Source organism: Dipodomys merriami, unplaced genomic scaffold (genome assembly GCF_024711535.1).
Source record: "Dipodomys merriami isolate MVZ:Mamm:240054 unplaced genomic scaffold, mDipMer1.0.p SCAF_1, whole genome shotgun sequence".
NCBI classification, from domain to species: Eukaryota; Metazoa; Chordata; class Mammalia; order Rodentia; family Heteromyidae; genus Dipodomys; species Dipodomys merriami.
Genome location: NW_027202270.1, coordinates 36086202 through 36108038, shown reverse-complemented (window position 1 = coordinate 36108038; position 21837 = coordinate 36086202). Strand labels below are relative to the sequence as shown.

At 35.2% G+C, this 21837-nt stretch overlaps 2 protein-coding genes across 6 annotated transcripts in view; one reads left to right on the top strand and one right to left on the bottom strand.

Moving 5' to 3' along the window:
• Itga4 (integrin subunit alpha 4) overlaps positions 1-21837 on the top strand; it is an 81874-nt gene that overhangs the window by 54299 nt on the left and 5738 nt on the right. The window contains exons 18-29 of one of the 4 annotated variants that reach the window (XM_070019725.1): positions 785-935; positions 2320-2415; positions 3048-3127; positions 3490-3576; positions 6405-6495; positions 9376-9483; positions 10622-10747; positions 11353-11472; positions 14198-14296; positions 14882-15001; positions 15647-15784; positions 18731-19456. In XM_070019725.1, the coding sequence (XP_069875826.1) occupies positions 785-935; positions 2320-2415; positions 3048-3127; positions 3490-3576; positions 6405-6495; positions 9376-9483; positions 10622-10747; positions 11353-11472; positions 14198-14296; positions 14882-15001; positions 15647-15745 (1177 nt within the window). In that variant the 3' untranslated portion in view covers positions 15746-15784; positions 18731-19456. Of the gene's footprint in view, positions 1-784; positions 936-2319; positions 2416-3047; positions 3128-3489; positions 3577-6404; positions 6496-9375; positions 9484-10621; positions 10748-11352; positions 11473-11790; positions 11850-14197; positions 14297-14881; positions 15002-15646; positions 18478-18730; positions 19457-21837 lie in introns of those variants that run through there. The other 3 variants (XR_011371390.1, XM_070019718.1, XM_070019734.1) reach the window with 3 other exon arrangements.
• The window catches only part of Cerkl (CERK like autophagy regulator), an 87814-nt gene continuing 84512 nt past the window's right edge, over positions 18536-21837 (bottom strand). Inside the window, exons 12-13 of one of the 2 annotated variants that reach the window (XM_070019747.1) lie at positions 19582-19742; positions 18536-18767 (exon numbers count right to left, since the gene is read on the bottom strand). In XM_070019747.1, the coding sequence (XP_069875848.1) occupies positions 18686-18767; positions 19582-19742 (243 nt within the window). In that variant the 3' untranslated portion in view covers positions 18536-18685. The remainder of the gene's footprint in view (positions 18768-19581; positions 19743-21837) is intronic. The other variant, XM_070019755.1, reaches the window with a different exon arrangement.

The window sequence follows — 21837 nt, the reverse complement described above, 5'->3', positions numbered from 1 at the left end:
ACCCTGCTTCTGAAATTAATTGTGGTTGCATAGATTCTTATGTCTCTTACTTGCTGGTATGTCCTATCCTCTCCGTAGTTTCTTCACTTTAAGCACAACGTTCCCTATTTTTTCATCCAGTTTTCTCCAAGTTCCCTCCTTTTTAGTCATTTGGTTAGAAGAAAAAGAGAAAGTGCTTTGTCTCTAGAAAACATTGCAAAATAACAAAAGGTTAACATTACAGAGTTAACAGAGAAATTCCTTAGAAAGGCTAACTCTCAATCTAACAAAATAAATACTAGGAATCTGGTACTGGAAATGGGGTGAAGTTTCAAGGGAAGAGGAGTAGATGAATGAAGACAGGAATGGGAAGGAGAATCTTACAATTCAGTGCATATCCTACAAAATTAAGAAAATTGAGGAAAGGGGTGAGGGTTTGGAAGGATGGAGAGAATGATAAAACAGTGACATTGATCAAGATGTACTCATAAATAAACAGCATTAATGAACAGCCATTCCTTTGTAGACCTACTTGAAGATAAGTTAAAAGATTACAGTTAAGCAGAAAAGTAGTAAAATAGAAAGACCATTTCATTTTTAACTAATTAAAAAAAGCTTTCTTTGGCAATACCTGACTGAATTTATCTTAAATATTGAATCCTTTTCATATGAATGTGATCCTGTCTGCATGAGGTCCTACCCATGGGTATTGTTTGTCTAAATATTTTATGATCACTATAAATACTATATGTATATGAAATTATATTTTCTAAATACAAACTAAATAATATTACTTCTTTTATAGGCCATATGAAAATAAAACTTACCTTGCTCTTGGGAGTATGAAGACGCTGATGTTGAACGTGTCTCTGTTTAATGGCGGAGACGATGCCTATGAGACTTCTCTTCGAGTCAAGCTACCTGCAGGGCTTTACTTCATTAAGATTTTAGACCTGGTAGGTTCTGTACACAATAATATCATGAGCTTCTTAGATTTCTTTTAATTTTTTAAGAACTGTAAATAATATACTTCATTTGCCCTCTGCCTATGCCATTTGGGGGTTTTAAACCGTTGGAGTATATATCAATATTTAGACTTATTCATCAGGCCTCCAATTAGTTTGAGACTTCTACATGGTTCTGCTCAGAAAAAAATGAGTCCCTTAGGATCCAAATGCAAAGGCATCCATTCCCTGCTCCCCAGGGCTAGAAGGAGAGGACTGTTTGGCTGCCATCCTTCCTCACATGCTTGGTGGGAATCCTTACATTGAACAATATTAGTCCTCTATTCCAAGCATCTGGAGTTACTGCTCTTTGTTTTAAGCTCAGCCTTTCAGTCCTCTTTCCCAAAACATTCAGTACATCAGAACCAGTGATCATCCAACACACTCTCACATCAGGTGTTAGTCAAGCTTTGCTTTGACCACAGAGCCTAGAGCACTTAGAAACTTTTTCTTTCCACCATATTTTTTGCAGGCATTTAAATCCATCAAGGAAATATTAGGAAGCTTGAGTTTCAATGAGAAAAGCATCCATTTGTTTCTCGTTTGAGATTTTCTACATCCCTTAGCCAATTTACCCAGGTTACAGAGACTATCTTTTTACACCAAGGGCACTTGAGAAAGGCCTTGACCTCTTACTAATACCTATTAACCCTTTTATCTGGACCATTGGAAATCTGTTCCCAAAGAAGTGAAACTCCAGGTGTTCAAAGAATATATTTAAAGTACACCTATTATAAAATTTTTTTGTTGTTATTGGGTTTTGTTTTGTTTTGTTTTTGTTGGTCATGTGTCGAACTCTGGACCTGGGTGCTATCCCTCAGCTCTTCAGTTCAGGGCTAGTGCTCTACCACTTGAACCACAGCACCACTTCTGGCTTTTTCTGCTTATGCAGTGCTGAAGAATTGAACCCAAGGCCTCATGCATGCAAGGCAAGCACTCTACCATTGAGCCACCTTCCTAGCCCCAAATACAGTTATTTTTTATTAAATTCCTTGCAACATACTTTCACATAATGAGCAGGAGAATGAAGTATGGTACTAACACATTCCTTATATCCTGATTTTTCAAAGGATTAGCTTTTAGCTTAAGAAATACACAAAGTGAGAATAAGCTATAAGGGATTTTTATGGAGGATTTGCATGAATGTTAGCATACACATGTGCACATATTGTTAAATTCTTTTGTATTTCTACTTTTCATGTCCCCAGACCAAATAGAAAATGGTTTCCTAAGAAAGAATATACTTCTAGAATGACTTTCTTCTTAAGAACCATATTCATGTTATAAATTTATTTCTCTCTTCCACTCAACCCAATTGTTTTATTTTTCCTTTTAGGAAGAAAAACAAATAAACTGTGAAGTAACAGACAACTCTGGAACAGTAAAACTTGACTGTCGTGTTGGTTATATATATGTAGATCATCTCTCAAGGGTATGTATTTAGTATTTATGATTTTCCTTTACCTACCTTTATAATGAAAAAAAAGTGTACTTAGAATGTAGCGAAACGCTACAATGAAAGCAAACACAACTCATCCTGAAATCTTTGAGCTTTGCGTTTAGATTCTTGGCATTGCTCACTGCCTTCAGGGGACGGGGACGGGGTGCTTCTGTTGAGAGGGGCAAGTGAATGTGTCAATCAGAATTCTGCTTGTCTGCTCAGTCTTCCCCAACACTTCCCCCACCCCACCCCAGGTGGCCCTGTCTGCCAGGCATGTTACCTCTGCTATACAAAAAGGTGTTTTTGGCAAGAGTCCTTAGTCAAGTTGTTAAAGCATCTCTAATTTTGTCCGTCTGGACCTGCCTGTCTTCACATTTCAGAGAAAGCTTTGTCTCTGAATGCGACTTGTGGAAATGCCTGAATGTTCAAACTGCCACAAACCCAAAAGCTTCCCTGTGTCTCATTGCCAAGTAAGAGGTAGTAGCTTACACCAATACGATAGCTTCAATTCTGTTCCTTAGTGGGGATGAGGAAGAACTATAGAGAAAAACTAAAAAGCAAATTACAAAAGAAAATGCAATTTAGATTGTTATTAAAATGAACCTTTTGTTTGTGTTCTGCAGACAGATATTAGCTTTCTCCTGGATGTGAGCTCCCTCCACAAGGCAGAAGAGGACCTCAGCATCACAGTGCATACCTCCTGGTACTGTTCATTGTGGGGAAAAAAATAATGTATTTGAAGAAACACACCTCTGTATTTTGAGAGATTTGGGGAGGAACCATGAAGCTGTGTTTCATTGATTTTCTATAGAAAAATGCTTCCCTTCTATAATTGTTTTTTCTAAACCAACATTAGACACACATAACAACTTAAATAATGAGAATAAATCTCTACCAATCCTGTTCTTTAAAAACTTCTTACTGCCACATCTGTTTTTATCACTGCTTCACAGAGCATTAATCAAACCTCAATTAGGTATGCATGACATGTCTTTATTTCTTTCTGATGAGTTTGTGTGTGTGTTAAAACTATTCTAACAGACTCTTTTCTATCTGATTCTGCAGTGAAAATGAAGAATGGGATGACCTAAAGGATAATACAGTGACTTTAGCAATACCTTTAAGATATGAAGTTATGCTAAGTGTTCATGGGTAAGTAGAGGCAAGAGATTCCATAAAGTTTAGAGCTGATTGCATTGATTCTTACATTAATGTAAGAAACATACTTAAAAAATATTGTCTCACTCTGTAGTTCCTTGCTTAGCTGCCCATTTGGAGTTTTTATTCATGTAGGTCCTGGGGTTTGAACTCAGGGTCTAGGTGCTGTCACAGAGTTTTTTGCTCAAGACTAACCCTCTACCACTTGAGCCAAAGCTCCATTTCTGACTTTCATTGGTATTTGATTGGAGTTGAGTCTTACAAACCTTCCTATCTAGTTTGATTTTGAACTGATCCTCTGATCTCAGTTTCCTAAATTGCTAGGATTAGAACTGTGAGCTACCAGCCTACAACTAGCTGCTCATCATTTTAATCCTCTCTGTAATCACCACTGATACCAACATCAAATTCATGTCCAGGTAGTTAGAACAGCCCCAATAAATTCCTAGAAGGACACAGCCTTCCAGTTGTACACTTGAACAATCAAGAGGCACTAGAGTTATGCAAAATGCAATGTGCAGTAAAGTTCAAAGAAGTGTAAGCACAGCCAAATTCACACTCCTTAGAACACATACTTAACCTACATAGAAAATGGATTGAGATATGACAGAGCTGACTACAGGTGTCCCTGTCTGCTTTTGAAACTCATGAGATTGTTGAATTCTGCCATAATTTCCTCAGGATTTTAGTAATCATTTAATGGATCCAGTTGTGATTCAATGCAATGGATGCAAAGGTCATTTCCAACACAGTGTCTTCAACATCTCATTGTTACAATGAGTCAATCTATATCCCTATTTAAGCATTTTATTTTTTCCCTTTCCCTTCCTCAAATTAGAAAATTTATATATAAGATACAGGGCACTGAAATAAAATACAGTGAAAACAGGAGTTATACCATGGAGACTTCAGTGGGAGGAGGGTTGGGGAGGTAGGAGGAGGTGAGGGGAAGTAGTTGGGGAGGTGGGGAAGGAAGGGATGGTACTGGAAAAACAAAGGAGTAGTCATCAATGCTTGATAGGAAATGTACTCATTACCTTGCTCATGTAGCTGTAACCCCTCTGTACAGTATTTTTACAAAAAAAATATTTTTTAAAAGAGGGATGCAGAAAGAATAAAAAGAGGTTCAAGAAAATGCCCATTATTCAGGCTATGTTTCTTGGTTTATAGATACATTTTTAAGCCCTAGAAGATCAGAGATACAGAACAAAAATGGAAAAGTATGTTTTCCTATTGTTCTAAATATAAACACCCGTCAGTTTAGCTGCCCATGAAGTTGGCTTACAATTACAGAAATTTAGGGCTTGAGGAATGTCCTAAGTGGTAGAGCACATGCCTCAAAAGTTCAAGGCCCTGATTTCAAACTCCAGTACCACAAAGCAAACAAGCAAACAATTATATAAATTGTCAGAATCTGAAACTGATGGATTGCTTGTCAATGAGCTATAATGGGACAGAATATGTCAAGACCTCAATGATCAGTATATATACAAATGAAAGGGCAGTTGCATGTTTCCTAGTTTTGAATATTTTTCTCTTCTCCCTTCCTTGATTTTCCCATGATGACAAATCTGTTTTTCCTCTACTCACATCTCATTATTTGAGGCACAAAATGTCTGTAACTATATACATGTATACATAAACATATATATAGCATATACATATTTCATAAATACATATGCCATTTGATTATTTCAAATTTCATTACTATTTATTATGGGTGCCTAATTGGGTATTATCTAATTTTATCTGCCTAATATAAAACTGCAGAGAGTAAGATTTCCTCAGAAAAGCATTCCTCAATGTTCATTGCTAACCACCTGTTTGTCTAAGGTTAAAAACAATTACGATCTCATTTTCTTTTCTTGTTTTTTTGTTTTGTTTTGTTTTGTTTTTTGTCAGTCATGGGACTTGAACTCAGAGCTTGAACACTGCTCCTGAGCTTTTTCACTCAAGGCTAGGACTCTACTACTTGAGCCACAGTACTACTTTCAATTTTCTAGTAATTAGTTAGAGATAAGAGTCTCATGGCCTTTCCTCCCCAGGACTGGCTTTGAACTGTGATCCTCAGATCTCAGCCTTGTGAGTAGCTAGTATTACAAGTGTGAGCCACCAGTGCCCAAGTAATTTTGTTGTTGTTGTTGTTTAATTATCATCCCTATTGGTTTTTTAGTTGTTCCCCAGACCTTGGGTTCCTTAAAAACAGCAAGAACTGAGAAAATAACCCCAAAACATGTTAGTTTAAAGTACAACATCATCTGGGGAAACCATAGGATTTTTCCCACAGTTGCTAACTCTGTGAGTCATTTAAGGGCTCAAAGGGAAAGAAATGTCAGAAAAAAAATGAACTGGGCAGATGAGTGGAAGGTATAAATAAAAGAAGAAAGTGTTGGTGAGAAGGAACATTATCACTCAAGTCAGAGCATGTGACCTTGTAATTTTCTTACTTTTTCAGTAAAGTTCTAAGAAACTCAAGGTATTTTAAGAGTTTATTAAAAATGCTATAAATACCATGTACCATGTCTAAAAAGACACTTAAGGCCAGGTGCCTATGGCTCATGTCTATAAATCCTAGCTACCCAGGAGGCTGGGATCAGAAGATCTTAGTTTGCAACCAACTGGGGTAGGAATGTCCATGAGACTCATATCGAATTGATCACCAAAAAACCAGAAATGGAACTGTGGGTCAAGTGGTGGAGCACTAGCCTTGAGCACAAAAGTTCAAAGATGGCACCCAAGTCCTGAATTAAAGCCCCAGGACTGACACAAACAAATAGAAAAAAATGAGGGAAAAAATAATTAACTGATTTTGTTCCTTTCAGCTTTGTGAATCCAACTTCATTTGTGTACGGATCAAATGAGGACAATGAGCCAGAAACATGTATGGCAGAGAAAATGAACTTCACTTTCCATGTAAGAAAAGGTGTTTGTGTTGGTATTTGTAAAAACTGACAAGTTTATTCTGATGCATTGCTAGCATCCCTGCCATGTAACTTGGCCTCCGCTGACCAGGATTTATTGTCAACCATGAGTTATTGGGGGCTGTTGTGTTGGGGATCAGGCCCTTTCCTCTCCACCTATTGCTTTCCCCTATTTCTCTTGTCCCTGGTCTGCAAGCCCACACCATATGACAGGATATGTGGATCCTGCAGAGCAGAGGTAGTGTCAGAAACAAGCAGAGTTATAGGATGAGCTAAATCTGATGACAATCTTGCAGATATGCTGAGAGAAAACTCTGTTGGCAGAAATCTGAGAAATTTCTAGTTGTTTCCAGCTCTATAATAGCCCAGAGATTTTTTTTTCCCATCTCTCCATTTAGAGTTGACTTGTCCAGTCTTGCAAGCTATAGGTTTCTGAATTAGGACAACTTGATCAATTATTGAATAATGTTTTAACAAATAAAGAACACTATAATGACCTAGGAGTATTATATACTGAGATAAAGTTTATTTTTATGTATTTTTATTGTAAAGATACTGTACAGAGGGGTTACTGTTACATGAGTAAGGTAATGAGTACATTTCCTATGAGCATTGTAATTTCCTCCTTTTCCCCCTACTGTCCTTTCCCTCCCTACCTCCCTAGTTCCTCCTTCCACCCCGCACTCCCCCACCAAAGCTGTAAAGTTCGTTTTCAACATAGTGTCTTGTACATCACCCTGTTACAATGAGCCAAAGAAACATAGGTCCCATGGTTTCCATTATTTGCAATAATTAATGTACAGCTAGGATAATCTTACCTGACAAGCAGAAAAGGTCAAAAGCTATGTATGTACATATGACCATATAAGAAGATGCTAAGCGAAATGAATCCCAAGATAGGGACACAAGAGGTTTTCTTCTTTGTTGCTGTTGTGTTTAATGTACTATGTGATTTTTTTGTTTCTTTGGTATGTTCTTACCCCATGTTATAGCCCCAGGTGTCCCTGTATTTGATTCTGATACCCTGCATCTTGTATATACATTTTTTTCTAATTTGAGGAGGGGAAGGGAAATAACAAAATGTTGAAACAAAGATACAGGTTGAGATAATGTTTTCTTTAGAAAATCCTGTTAAGCTAGAATCTGGTTGTCTTTCAGGTGTTAAGAGATAATGTCTATAAAAAGATTTGTTTTTGAATCAAAAGCACCAGGCATTCTTAAAGTTGTTTAATTTTCTATATAGCATGTAAGTATTGGATTAGATGTGACATTTTGTAAAATAATGATTTTCAAAGGTATATTAGAATCACTGGGGTACCTATTCAAGGTTCAAATGTTTGTACTCTGCCCTAGATCTATGAAAAAATAACCTTTAAATCCTATTGATTTCATATCCACTACAGCTTTTGTTAGACTAGTACGTATGGAATGTTGAAAAATTTTAGTTTTCCACTTTGAAAACCCAAGAAGAACTTCTTTGAAAACTTCTTTGAATTTTTGTTTTGATAAACTAAAATGGAAATCTAAGCTGTTGGAAGTTTAAGAGGCCTATTAATTACTTTATAATTAGTAGTCAGATATCTTCTAATTAATGTCAGATGGGGTGCTTTAAACTGGAGAAACTTGCAATTTCTGTTCTAGTTCTTAAATGTCCCTGGAAGTCTAGAGGTTACTGGGTGATCATTGATTAAGTATAAATGCAATTTAGACTCCATATTTACTGGTCTCAGGAAGACCCATATGTAGAGCTCTAATGGAGCCCTCCCCACCCCCACCCCATTGCTGACATTTCACTCTGTAACTGCTTGCTGCCTCCCTCGGTGGCCTACCAGTTACTTCCCATCCTAAATTGAGAGGCACTTTCAATCTGGCACGCTCAGATTATCACAGGTCTGTGAATCATCTTTTTCTCATTTAGGTTTTGTGACAATTCTTTTCTGACTCTGCATTGGCTTTAGATTTACAAAAAAGCCAATATCCAGGGGTAATATTTGTCCCAGATCTCTGCTTTTAGAGATCTGGAATGCCCCAAGTTTATTTCATTGACTTTGCATAATGTTATTAAGAGCCTGCCATTTTGCTTGAAGACCCAGTAGTCTGCTCCTTTCCCTTTTTTCTGAATGTGTAAGCCTTATAATTCAACTGAATGAAAGAGAAGTTATTCTTCTCATATTGCTCATGAGTATCCTCTCAATGTGGAGTGATTTTGTGAAAATATTATCATATTTATAATTAGAGCACCAAGAATTCAGGTCCTGCCATTCTCAACTTTCTTAGGAATAAGATAGACACCTGTTAGCCTTTGCTTTATTTGGTGAATGTTAAAATATTGACCCACTTCGTAGAATAGATTTGAGGACCAACTGGTTGGGTTTTAAAATGTGTACCATGGAATATGAGTGTATGTTGTTAGTCTTACAATGATTGCTTAAAACTAGAATATGTTCTTAGTATATATAATTTCTTAAAACTAGTTTTACAATAATTTATTGTAGAGTTTTTAATTTTTTATTGTTATTATGAAAATGATGTACAAAATGGTTAAAGTTACATAGGCTAGATAAAAACTACATTTCTTTTTGGACCAGGTCACCCCTTCTTTTGCTCTCTCCCAGTTTTTTTCTCCCCTCCCCACTTATATGCTGTATAGTTCTTTTTCACTGCAGACTTTTTAACTGAAAAAAGCACATGAAAAAGGCTAAGAAGAATTACAAGAGTTTAAGATTATTAGCAAACCTTAAAAATTCTAACTATAGATGCTCTTTCCCTTTGCTTTATAGTTTCCAGTAACAAATCTCCACTTTTGAATGATCACCTCAAAGTTTATGAATTTCAGTACTTATTTTTGTGAATTTTTTTCTTTTTTTATTAGGTTATCAACACCGGCAATAGCATGGTTCCAAATGTTAGTGTGGAAATAATGGTACCAAATTCTTTTGTCCCTCAGACTGATAAATTGTTCAACGTTCTAGATGTCCAGGTAAAACCAGGTTCCTTCTGGCTGATTTTCACTAGGAGTGTCTTAAATACTAAAAGAAATACAAACCAATCCTTTTTCCAGGTAATATTGATTGCTGATTTAGATTTTGCTCACTTGTTTCAGTCACACTAGTAGCTATGAATTTGTTGAGTATATTTTTATACCTTACTTTAGTCTGTAGAATAGCAATAAAATTTCTTGGAGCTCAGTGGTAGAGTGCTTACCTTGCATGCATGAGGTCCTGGGTTTGATTCCTCAGCACCACATGAGCAGAAAAAGCCGGAAGTGGCACTGTAGCTCAAGTAGTAGAGCACTAGCCTTGAGCTGAAGAGCTGAGGGACAGCGCCCAGGCCCAGAGTTCATGCCCCACAACTGACCAAAAACATAGCAGTGAAATTTCTTCATTTAATTTATACAATAATAAAACTTTATTTTTCACTGGTATTGAGCCATTATTTTAGGATCCATCTTCTTTGCGATATTATTTTGTATCATAGGACAGACACATTTTTGTCATTATTTTAGGATATATCTTCTTTCCATTACTGTGGAAGTAATTTAGTTGGTAGACTATCCCATAAATAGTGGAACCCACTATTAAAAGATTGGAAATATAGCTTTTCTTAAGGAAAGCAATATTTCAATCATTATTTATAAATCAATTTTCTTGTGCTTGTCCAAAAGAATTATTTTTGCCTCCTCCTTTGAAGAAAAATCAGTCACAAATTTACCTCAGTTTTTTTCATGTGATTTTTTAAAGCCCAAATTGAATTTGAGATTTAGATAATCATTTGTGTAGAAACAGTTTATTACTTTGTTTTATATATAAGCCAAAAAAATGTTCATTTCAGGCTAAAGTCCAAATGTCTTTTCTCTTATTACTCATAAGTTTGTAAAATTAAGTCCATCTTATTAGCTTCTGACCTATATCTTACTCTCTGAAAATTTAGTGGGGTTTTGTTCCTCTTTTGTCACAGAAACTCAGTCTCTTCCAGATCTCTGTCAGGAATATTTTTTTTACAACTTTAGATACTTGACAAGTTTTAGGAGAAAATAAGCAAATAGAACTTTTAAAACCATGTTGCTTTTGATCTTCCATGTGTTACATAGTAATACTTTTGTTGCTTTCTGTCTTTAGACAACTGCTGGACAATGCTCCTTTAACAATTACCAAAGAGAGTGCACATCAAAGCAGGAAAAAGGAACAATGGAGGCTCTGAGAAACATTTTCAAATTTTTGTCTAAGACTGATAAGAGGCTATTGGTATGTTTCAATTCTTCAGATTGTTTTAGCTTTCCAACAGAGAAGTGAAACACTCAAAACCAATGGGTTTGAGCTGTCAGGTGAATGGTAAGAGAGAACACAAGATTAGGAACCTTCCTATGTGTAAGGGACAAGCATAACTGGACAAGTGGAGAGACAATGTTGAATATTTATCCTGATTTCAATCAATAATCCTCTGGACACCAATTCACCTGTAAAGCCTTTGTTACATAGTATAAATTTAACTTTCTTTCATCTTATTGTGTTTATTATTTTATGGGAAGTAAGAATGTCAAATAATCAAATTTTCAAATTATTGTTAGGTACAAAAAAATACATGTAATTTACCAAGACTGGGCTTAGACTCTTCCTTATTAAGTTAGTAAGAAAGATGAAAATACATGTTCCAATTGGACCACCTTGTTTCAGTTAACATTTGTTTAAAAAAAATGGGGATTTATTTAAACAAGATAGTTTTGAAATGGATCTAAAGGAAAGCAGATATTTAATCCTATGTTTCCATAAATGGTATATTTTAGGTGTATAATTTTTTAAAATTTTGTTTTGATGTTGAAATTTTAATGTATTTTTACATTGTTTTCCAGTATTGCATGAATACTGATCTGTACTGTTTGAATTTCTTGTGCAATTTGGGGAGAATGGAAAGTGGGAAAGAAGCTAGTGTTCACGTACAGTTGGAAGGTCGGTCCTCCATTTTGGAAATGGTGAGTCCAAAATATCTTAGCAACTTTTTAGTATTGGTGAGTTCATAGCCAATCTATAAATTCAGTTTTCTTATATAGTCAAGATTACAGGAAAACATTCCACAAATTGTAAAGGAAAAAATAAAAGTTTGGAATAGAACCCAAATTATATTTCCATATGTCACTTCATCTGAAAACTAAAATAAGGAATATGGAATAATTGTTATTTAGTTCAGAAAGTCAAATTGATTACGAACATTAATGAAATCAAAGAAGTTGACTGGCTTATTTATAGAACCTTAAAATTCTTTGTTTTGTTTTCTTTTTATTTTTTTTTAGATTTTTAAATTTTTATTGTAAAGGGGATGTACAGAGGTGTTACAGTCACATAAGTCAGGTAATTAGTACATTTCCTTTTGAATAGTATCACCCCCCTACCTCATTCTCCCCCAAATTCCCCTCCAAACTCCCTTCCCCCCACACCAAGTTACATAGTTCATTTCCAGCATAGTGTCTAGTGGGTTTTACACTGAATTGGATCATCCTTTATCCTTAAAATTGTTTCCACACAGCTTTAAATCCTAAAAGATCTAATATTTTAAAAATAAAGCTATGAAGTAAAAGGAAATCATTCACAAAATTGAAATAAAACATCAAAATTCATCAACAATAATAAAATGATTAAAAAACACTTCATGAACTTTCCAACATTAAATTAAACTTAATATAAAAGGAGCACATATTTTTATGAAGAGCACTTTGAGGTGAGACTAGTTTTATCACAAGTTGTTTTCCAGTTTTCCCATGCTTTCAGTATGGATAAGGTCTCTTTCTGTGTCTCTGTGATGTTGCTTACTACATGGGATGAACCTGGTTTACACTTAGTTCATGGTATATTGTAAAACAAAGGAAAACACAGCTGAAAAATCAAAGGGAAGATAGGCCAATCAGGCAAAAAGAAGAGATGTCCATGTTAATTAAAACTTGGAAAAGTCAGGAACCACCAGGAAGTCATGAGACCTTTAGAAGTTTGCCATGTCATACTCCCAGGTCCAGGTTAGCAACATGGGCAAACTATGGACATGTTCAGGCCAGATCACTCCTTGTTGCCAGTTGGCTGCCATGTGCATTTGTAGGGCATTTAACAGCACACTCAGAAGCCACACTAGATGCTAGTAGGACCACCCTCCAAATCACAACAAAGATGTCTCTAAACACTGTGGGCTCTTCCTTAGGAGAAACATCCTCCTTACTGAAAAAAAAAGTACTATTCTTGAAATCTATTTCCAGGTCTAAAATGTCTAATAACCTTTGCACGTTCATTTTCTAAACATTTTTATTATCTTTAAGTAGTTACACAAGAGAGTTGTCATTCAACAAAGCAGTCTATGAATTTAGTGCATCTTTGTCAGTGTTACCCCTTTCAACATTCTCTGCAACCCCTCCCAATGTACACATTTCCTCACTTTTCTTAATTTTAAGGTTATATATTGTATGTTTTTTTCTTCTGCCATTTAACAAAGATGTTTATGTATATAATACATCTTGATCTAAATCATCTCTTCAATATCTTCAGCCTTCTTCAACCACCCCTTCCTTATTTTTCTCATTTCTCTGGTATATATAATGAATTCTTGCCTGCATCCTACCCACTTCATTCTTCTACCTACCTTCCTTTTCTTCACCACCCTGCAAGTATCCATTTCCATTTTTTTTTCATTCATGGGGCCTGAATGCTGGGCCTGGGCGCTGTCCCTCAGCTCTTCAGCTCAAGGCTAGCACTCTACCACTTGAGCCACAGTGCCACTTCCAGCTTTTTCTGCTTATGTGGAATCGAACCCAGGGACTCATGCATGCAAGGCAAGCTCTATACCACTGAGCCACCTTACCAGCTCCCTAGTACTTATTTTAAAGAGTAGTTTTTAACTTTTGAGGATTGTAAAGTGCTCCTCCCCTGTGCTCTCTCTGTCTCTCTCACTTTGGGCAGTATTGGAATTCTTGGATTTGAACCCACTCAGCATGCTTTCTCAGTGAGCTCTCTAACACTTGTGCTATGCCTCCAGCCCTGCTTTTTGCAGACTTTTGTACCTGGTTGGATTCAAAACAAAATCTTTTGGATCTCAGCCTCCTAAGTAGCTATTCCAGGCATGAAGCATCAGTCCCCAGCTGACAGACTTCTTTAAGAGCCTAAGTATGGAATATGTTCTCACCATCCTAATAAATGCACTTGTGGAAATGTGTCTGAACCTATTAAGCTCATCTACAGATTCCAAACTGCATGGGTTCTGAGTTCTAAACTACTCACTTTAGATAGAAAAACCCTGACATCTTACATTAGAATTTGATTACATATTATTAAGTAAACCCTATATATTCATTTAGAAAGAAACAAAAACTTGAAGAAGATGGATGTGAGGGAATGTTTATATCAGATCAAGTCTTGTTTGGGAATAAAATTTAATGTCCCTGGAAAACATTACATTAGTAATGTTGTGGTCTGACAAGTACTTTAAATCAAGTCATGTACAACACAGCAATGCTTAACAAAAGGATTTTAGTGAAATTATGTATAGGTAATTTTGCAACCTAAGGAAACTTTGAAAAGCAGTTAATCACAAATGAATTAGCTTAAGGAAACATCTAGATAGTAGATAAAGATGATGATAAATTATTTCTATTCACATGTCTTCATGAAATAAAAACTATGATTTGGGGCTACAGTGATGTTTCTCTTTTTGAAAAACAGGATGATACTTCAGCACTCAAGTTTGAAATAAGAGCAACAGCTTTTCCAGAGCCACATCCAAAAGTCATTGAACTAAACAAGGATGAGAACATTGCATATGTAAGTTTCTTTTAAGTGGCACACACAATCTGCATGGGAAACATCCTGAGTGTTTTTTTTAATTTAATTTTATTTTATTTGTGAACATACTGTACAGGGGGGTTACAATTACATGGGCAGGATAATGCGTACATTTCTTACCAAGCATTGCAGGCTCCTCCTTTGGTTTACCCTTCACATCCCTTCCCAGCCTCCCCCCTCTCCCCCAATCCCAATCCTTCTCTGAGTGTTTATAATTACTTCCTTTTGTGTACCAGAGTCATTAATAGGTCACTAAACCATTGGGGCTTGGCAGTTTCAACAACAGGTGGGAGGGGACAATATCTAGATTTTTAGGGAGGTGAATCTGGTTGTAATAAGAATGCAGCAGATTGAATAAAAGGACCATGGTTAAAGCCTGTCACACTCACCGTTTCTGCTAAATGAATTCTAATATTTCTTATGGCTCTGAACTGTTAAGGAAATGGCTGTGCACTGGTAAAGGAGTGGCATTTTAATTAGATATAATTATTATAGTGGGGGGGGTCTAAGAAATTATAATCAAGCTTTTAAATGGAGTTTCCTTATTTCACTTCCTTCACAAAGGTGGTACTGGAAGGACTGCATCATCAGAGGCCCAACCGTTATTTCACTATCGCAGTCATTTCAAGTAGTTTGCTACTGGGACTCCTGGTGCTTTTATTAATTTCATATGTTATGTGGAAGGTGAGCCTTTTATATTAATTAGTATTAAACTACTAAACATATCATTTGTTAAGATTTTCAATATTGTAATGTTAACTGTGTGTGTGTGTGTGTGTGTGTGTGTGTGTGTGTGTGTGAGCGTGTGAATGTGTGAGTGCGTAAGTGTGTGCCAGTACTAGGATTTGAACTCAGGGCATCATGCTTGGCTTTTCTGCTCAAGGCTGGTGCTCTATCTCTTGAGCACCCAGCTCAACTTTTTAAATTTCAAAGTGAATATGTACTATTGGTGTTATTTCTTCTAAATTTGGTACCAAAGTTTGACTAGAAAAAATAAAAATTATTTTGAATAAATATTTAAACTATACTACTAGCTTTGAAGGATATCATTGTTTAAAAAAAAAGCACTGTGCACATTCTTTGAATGCTCATTCAGAGGTGGAGAGAGTAAATGTGTTACTAGCAGGTCCTACATTAGCATCAAAAGTGCCTCTTTAACACCTTGTGTCCTAAACTAACTTTTGCTGCTTACTATACCTGTTAAGAGGCTTCATAATTAATGTTACTTGGGACTTCATTTGAGAACTTTTGCTGTTGATTGCTTCGATATTTGATGTGAAGATTGTATGTTCATAGCTGTACATCAGTTTTATATCATTTTATTTTCAGGCTGGCTTCTTTAAAAGACAATACAAATCTATCTTACAAGAAGAACACAGACGAGACAGCTGGAGTTATGTCAACAGTAAAAACAATGAGGATGATTAAAGACTTCTTTCAAATTGAGAGAACTGAAAATAGACTCAGGTTAGACAAAACACTGTTTACAGAAAAGATATTTTTCCATGTACTTCTTCTACTTATGGCCTTGTGACATTATGTTTTCATATGAGGAAAAAGCAAGGATTATGCTTCGAAATACAAAGGTATTGCTTAGTATATCCCAAAATGGCCTTTCCACTGTTAGATGAGTTGACAAACACTAATGCAATTAAGAAAAACAAACTCTTGAAGATATTTGAAGATCTTTTATTTTCAAGAAGAATTATTTATATATGTATTCACCTTTTTAAGAATATTCACTTTTTAAGACTCTGTGTGTGTGTGTGTGTGTGTGTGTGTGTGTGTGTGTGTGTGTGTGTGTGTGTGTGTGTGTGTGTGTGTGTGCATGCAAGCATGTCTTGGGGTATAAAACTCAGGTCCCAGGTGCTGTCCCTGAGCTTTTATTTTGCTCAAGACTGGCACTCTACCATTCAAACCACAGCTTATACTTCTGGCTTTTATGTGACTAACTAAAGATAAGAGTTTCAGGGACTTTCCTGCCTGGGCTGATGTCAAATCCAAACCTCAGATCTCAGCCTCCTTAGTAGCTAAGATTACAAACATGAGCCAATGGTGCCCAGATTCTAAGACATTTTGATGAAAGGGCTGTTCCCCTACATTTTTTAATGGGTAAAATGGGCCTTTTGTCATTTTAAAGTATATTTTATTTTTAAAAATCTTTAGCATATTGCCTATGGACTTTAATCCAATAATTTCTTTTAGTTGCTGACTATGAATATTATAGGCCTGATGAACAAACTTTCATGTTGAATTGTATACACTGGTTTGAGCTTAATGAGATAATGTCTGAATAAATAGACACTTCTTAATTTTTTTCTTTATGTACATATATATGCTCCATTTTTTGAAATGCAGGTGTTAGTATAGATATTAATCCACTATGACACACATTTCCTATACACACATTTATCAAAAGAACCCAAGAACACCAGGCTGTAGATGTTGCACTTTTGCTAATATACACTTACGTGTGCAAAAATATGAAAAATGTACCTCACTAGTGATTATAAAATCAAAGCATATAATGATAGAAGGACCAGTGAGTGATTCCTGCATAGTGGTTCTCTATAAAATATTCACTGTCTATATTAAATAAATAAGATATTTTCTTTTTGTTACTTTTCTAATATAAGCATTCAATGAAATTTTATGAAAATTTGTTCTCCATAGAAAAGGAGAAATCAGATTCACAAACTTAATTGAAAAATATAGATTTAGCTTGTATACAGTGAGTATCAATTTATATTGTCACATAATTTCCATATTTAATTGATAAAAAATATTCAGAATGTTTGTTCTAAGTAAATAAGATTCTGTTTAAAAATAAATAGCTTCTTACTGAATTTTAAATAACTTATCTTTAAATACATTTGCAACTACAATCATTTTTGTAATATTTATTTCATTCATGTAATCTAGATGTTGATAACTGTAGAATATACTTTCATCTGGACCTGTCTTTATTTGTATATGAAAGCCTAATTTTATTGGAAGTGATCAAGAAGATAAATAAGAAGGAAAACTTTAACAGCTGTGGAAATGATTGCTTTCCACAAAATCTCTGCTGCCTTTCTCAGATTTCCTGGTTTATAAAAGTTACTTGTTCAAGCCTGTGTTTATGACTGGTAGATGGAGAAGGTACTGAGATTTATGAAGGCATTTCAGCCATGCTACTTGAGACAAAGCCTAAGCTCAAAATAAACAAGCAAAAATAAATTTACTTAAATGTATATGTTTTTAGTGTGCTTTGTACAAAAGATATATTTTAGTGCTTTCTCATTATGAAAAGCCAAATTGTTCATTTGAGAAAAGGTTTAGGTTCATTTCTGAAAAATCAAGTACAATTTAGAAATGCCTTTTCAAGGGTGAGCTTAATAGAAATTTGATTCTTCACACTGAGAACCAACTGTTCTGGTGGTGACCCAGGCCTTCCAGGATCAGCAGCAACATGGCTAGGCTTTTCTCAGTTACAAAGATAGTTCGCACATTTCTAAATAGATTTCATCATAAATGTTGATAAGTTGAAGCAATTTATAATTCTTTTCAAATGAGTTATTCTTATTGTCGTTTTTGTTTTTGTCAGTAGTGGGGCTTGAACTTTGGGCCTTGGTGCTGTCCCTCAACTCTTCGCTAACACTAGTGCTTTACCACTTGAGCCACAGCGCCACTTCCGATTTTCTGGTGGTTTACTGGAGATAAGAGTCTCACAGACTTTCATGCCCAGGTTGGCTTTGAACTGCAATCAGATCTCAGCTGCCTGAGTAGCTATGATTAAAGGTGTGAGCCACTGGTGCCTGTCTTCGTTTTTTGTTTTTGTTTTGTTTTGTTTTTGGTGAATCAGTTAGAACTGGGGAGTTTGGAGGAGGGAATTTTGTTGTTTCTGGTAATATCACTAACTAGTTTGCGTGATACTTAAATTTAACCCCTATGAATTGGTTATGCCATTAGTAAAAACTAGGGCAATCTTGTCCGATCTCTGTGTTCTGTTTGTAACATGGCTAGCGGGAATGGAACATCAGATGTGATAAGACTCAAATCTTGAAAACCAAAAGAAACTACTTTGGAATTAATTTGGTCAAATTTTGATATATCATGCTGATGCCTAAATATATGAAACATTTTATTTCAATCTCAATAAACAACTTCTAAAACTAGAATTCAGATTGGTTTTGATGCGGCTATATTTTCATCTTGATTTATATATTATATAAATTTATATATTTATAAATTTATATATTATTATATATTGAACTACTTTTTTAGGAATGTCAAAATAGTGATTTCTTTTAAAAATACATTTTCTATTTGGATATGTCTTTAAAGTGTAGTCAAATTCCTGTATACTAAAATTCTAGTTCGTTTTTTTTATAAACAATTACATGTTACGTTGCAATCATTCATTTCTTCTAGGCTTCCTCCATAAAGACTGATAAGCCCTGGGTGTAATCTGCAAAGAATAATAAGAATAACTTACTTCATCAATATATCATTGTTATTTTTCACACACACACACACACACACACACACACACACACACACACACACACACATGCTGAGCATGTCACATAGTACCACATAGAAATTGATACTAAATATACACTCAAGGCTGAGCAGTAGTCTAGCAAAGTGAGAAGCCTGGAGTATCAGTACTAGTTGATAGCTTTCTTAACCATCTTCCTGGACCCATGAGTGCTCTCCATCAGGACAGACACATTGTTCTTATAAAATAAGTAGATCCCAACCACTTGATTAACAAGAATGTGTTGGCTTGCTCCTAAATCTGTCAAAGCCCTTTGCATTTGTTGCTTAACTAAATAATTTGTAAAATTGTTCTTGTGTAAAGCATGTTGAATACTTTGTAAAGATCTGAGAAAAAGCAAACTTCCCAACAAAAAGTGTTGTCATAGTTGAGCCTGAGCACAGTGGGAAGAAACTAAAAAGACTGGGACTATCTCCTCACGATGGTACAGAATCTGTCTATTTCTTAAAAGCCAAAATGAAACTGTGGACAGACATCTGTATAGTTTATACAGAATGATCATTTAGAATGCCAATGTAAAAAAACATAACCAAAGAATATGCCTTTGTTCTATATACAAATTGGTGAATAAATTAAATGTTGTACTTTTTTATTTACTGAAAGTTGTGCATGTGTCTTTTTATGTTTTCCTTGATTTACTGTTTTTGAGCTGACCCACAGTTAGAAGAAGACCAGTGACACATTTCTAGACCATGTAGAGTGGTGAAGGAATTATGCTCACCTCACATGAACTTCTGATGCAACTTCCATTAAATCACCATCTATATTCCAAGGGAGACTGGTTTCTGAAGCAGGTTCTGATTCATTGTATCCACTGGTATTAGTCTTTGGACAAACCTTTACTTCTTCAACAGTATATGTCTCCACAAATGGAAAACTGAACTAAATAAAACAAATGCAAATAATCACAACACTTTCTTTATCTTAACCTGTTCATGAAAATCAGAGTTCACTGCTCCCCTTACAAATAAGTATCACCATATTTGCTGACAATTTCTAAATAGCTTTAAATATCATGGTCAGAGATATTAAGTTTTGTTTTGTTTTGATATTTGAAAATGAAATCCTTTCCTAAAGCTATCCTGGCTCAACTAGATCTTCTATATGATAATCAATATTGTTCCATGACAATACCTATGAAAAATTACACACAATATAAATTTTCCCTTTATAACAATCTATAAAGCCAGACTTGGTGGCTCATGTCTATAATCCTAGATATACAGGAGGCTGAGATTAAAGGATCTCTGTGCAAAACCAGCCCAGGCAGGAAAGATCGTAAAATTCTTGTATCCAATTAATCACCAAAAAAACTGGAAGTTGAGCTGTGGCTTAAGCAGTAGGGTGCTAGCTTTGAGCAAAAAAAAACTCAAGAACATTGTCAAGGACCCGAATTTAAGCTGCAGAACCAACATGCGTGCGCATACACACATGTGCGCGCGCGCACACACACACACACACACACACACACACATACATTCTGTAATATGGGTCTACTGATATTGAAGATTTTCATTATCCATTTATTCCATTAGAAATTTGTTAGTTTGATGCCATTTGCTGATACAATTTACTCTCAGTGTTAGTTTTTCATTCAGAATTGAATCTGGAAGAATCTAGGTCTGAACTTAACGAAGATGAAATGGGATATATATCTTCTCTAAAGGGAAAAAAAGAAATGAAATTTTCACAAGTGTTTGCCTGCTTCCTCCCGACTTTACAAAAAGGATTATAAATTATGAGATAATTGTGTTTCTTACTGACCCCTCCAGAATGTTTTGAAGGTAATATTGAAATTTCAAATTTTCATGTTACCTATCTAAGGAAACTATAAAAAAATACTATTGTATCATCTGAAATAATCAAGAAAATAATACCAAATCACTTTCATGTGAATGTACAATACCTACTCAGTCAGTTTTCAGTCAAATGGCATGAGATTTACCCCCCAGATAAACATGTTATCTACCTTACTTTCTCATCTTTTCCAAATATAAATGTTAACAGTATTTAGAAGTTGATGGAAAAGTAGTATTTTGTAAACCCCTGGTATTTTACACACATAAAAATGAAGCTCCAGCTTACTTTACAGCTTAGAGTGCAAAATAATCTAAGTTACAGAAAAGATTACAATGTTATATCATCTGTTTTGATTGGAAGAGAGTTAGAGCATTCTCTGTGGAACCAACCTGGCTCTCTGTGAAATACTTTGATAATCACAAAGTCAGACTTCTTAACTTGGGTGTAAAGCTTTGGGGACAGGTTCTACATTCACAAATACTTCTGTGTAATTATTCATTCTAAAGGTTGCATGTTTTGAATAAGTTATTAATAACTGGCAATAACGGATTAAATTATGACTGCTCCCCTCCAAAAAAATAAGTGTAACTCCTGGAACTTGTTTGGAAGTAGGCTCTTCACAGAGAGAATCTTGTAACAGATGCTATCAGATGTGTTGTAACTCTAAAAAATCTATTCCAACTTAGTGATAATGATTAACCTTAGAAACATAGAATTTTAAGTACCTTTAACATTGCCTTCCTTTTCTGTTTTTGGACTAAAACATAACAAACACGTAGTACTTTTGGATTAAGAAAAATAAAGTTGTTTTAGCATTTAAAAAACTGCAAAATCAGAAAGAGACCTACATTACTTTGGGAAAAATAGTACATCTACATATTTTCTTTAACTTCACTTGTGTAAAATTATGTCTTAGACATCTCCTTATCACCTTCATCTTCTTAGAGACATATTTAAAGAAAGTATGCCACAATTTCATTTATTTTGCTATTTAATTTCCTAAACAGGTCAAGGTGATTACTCAGACTAAAAAAGTCTGAAAATGAGAGGTAAAAGAGGCAGCCTGGGAGTGACTAAGGCATGCAAAGATATTGAAGAGGCTCCTTGCTGCATTCTCTCTCCTGATCTCCCCACCTGTGTGGTACTAGCTATATCCAAGCATCTACATTCTTGTATC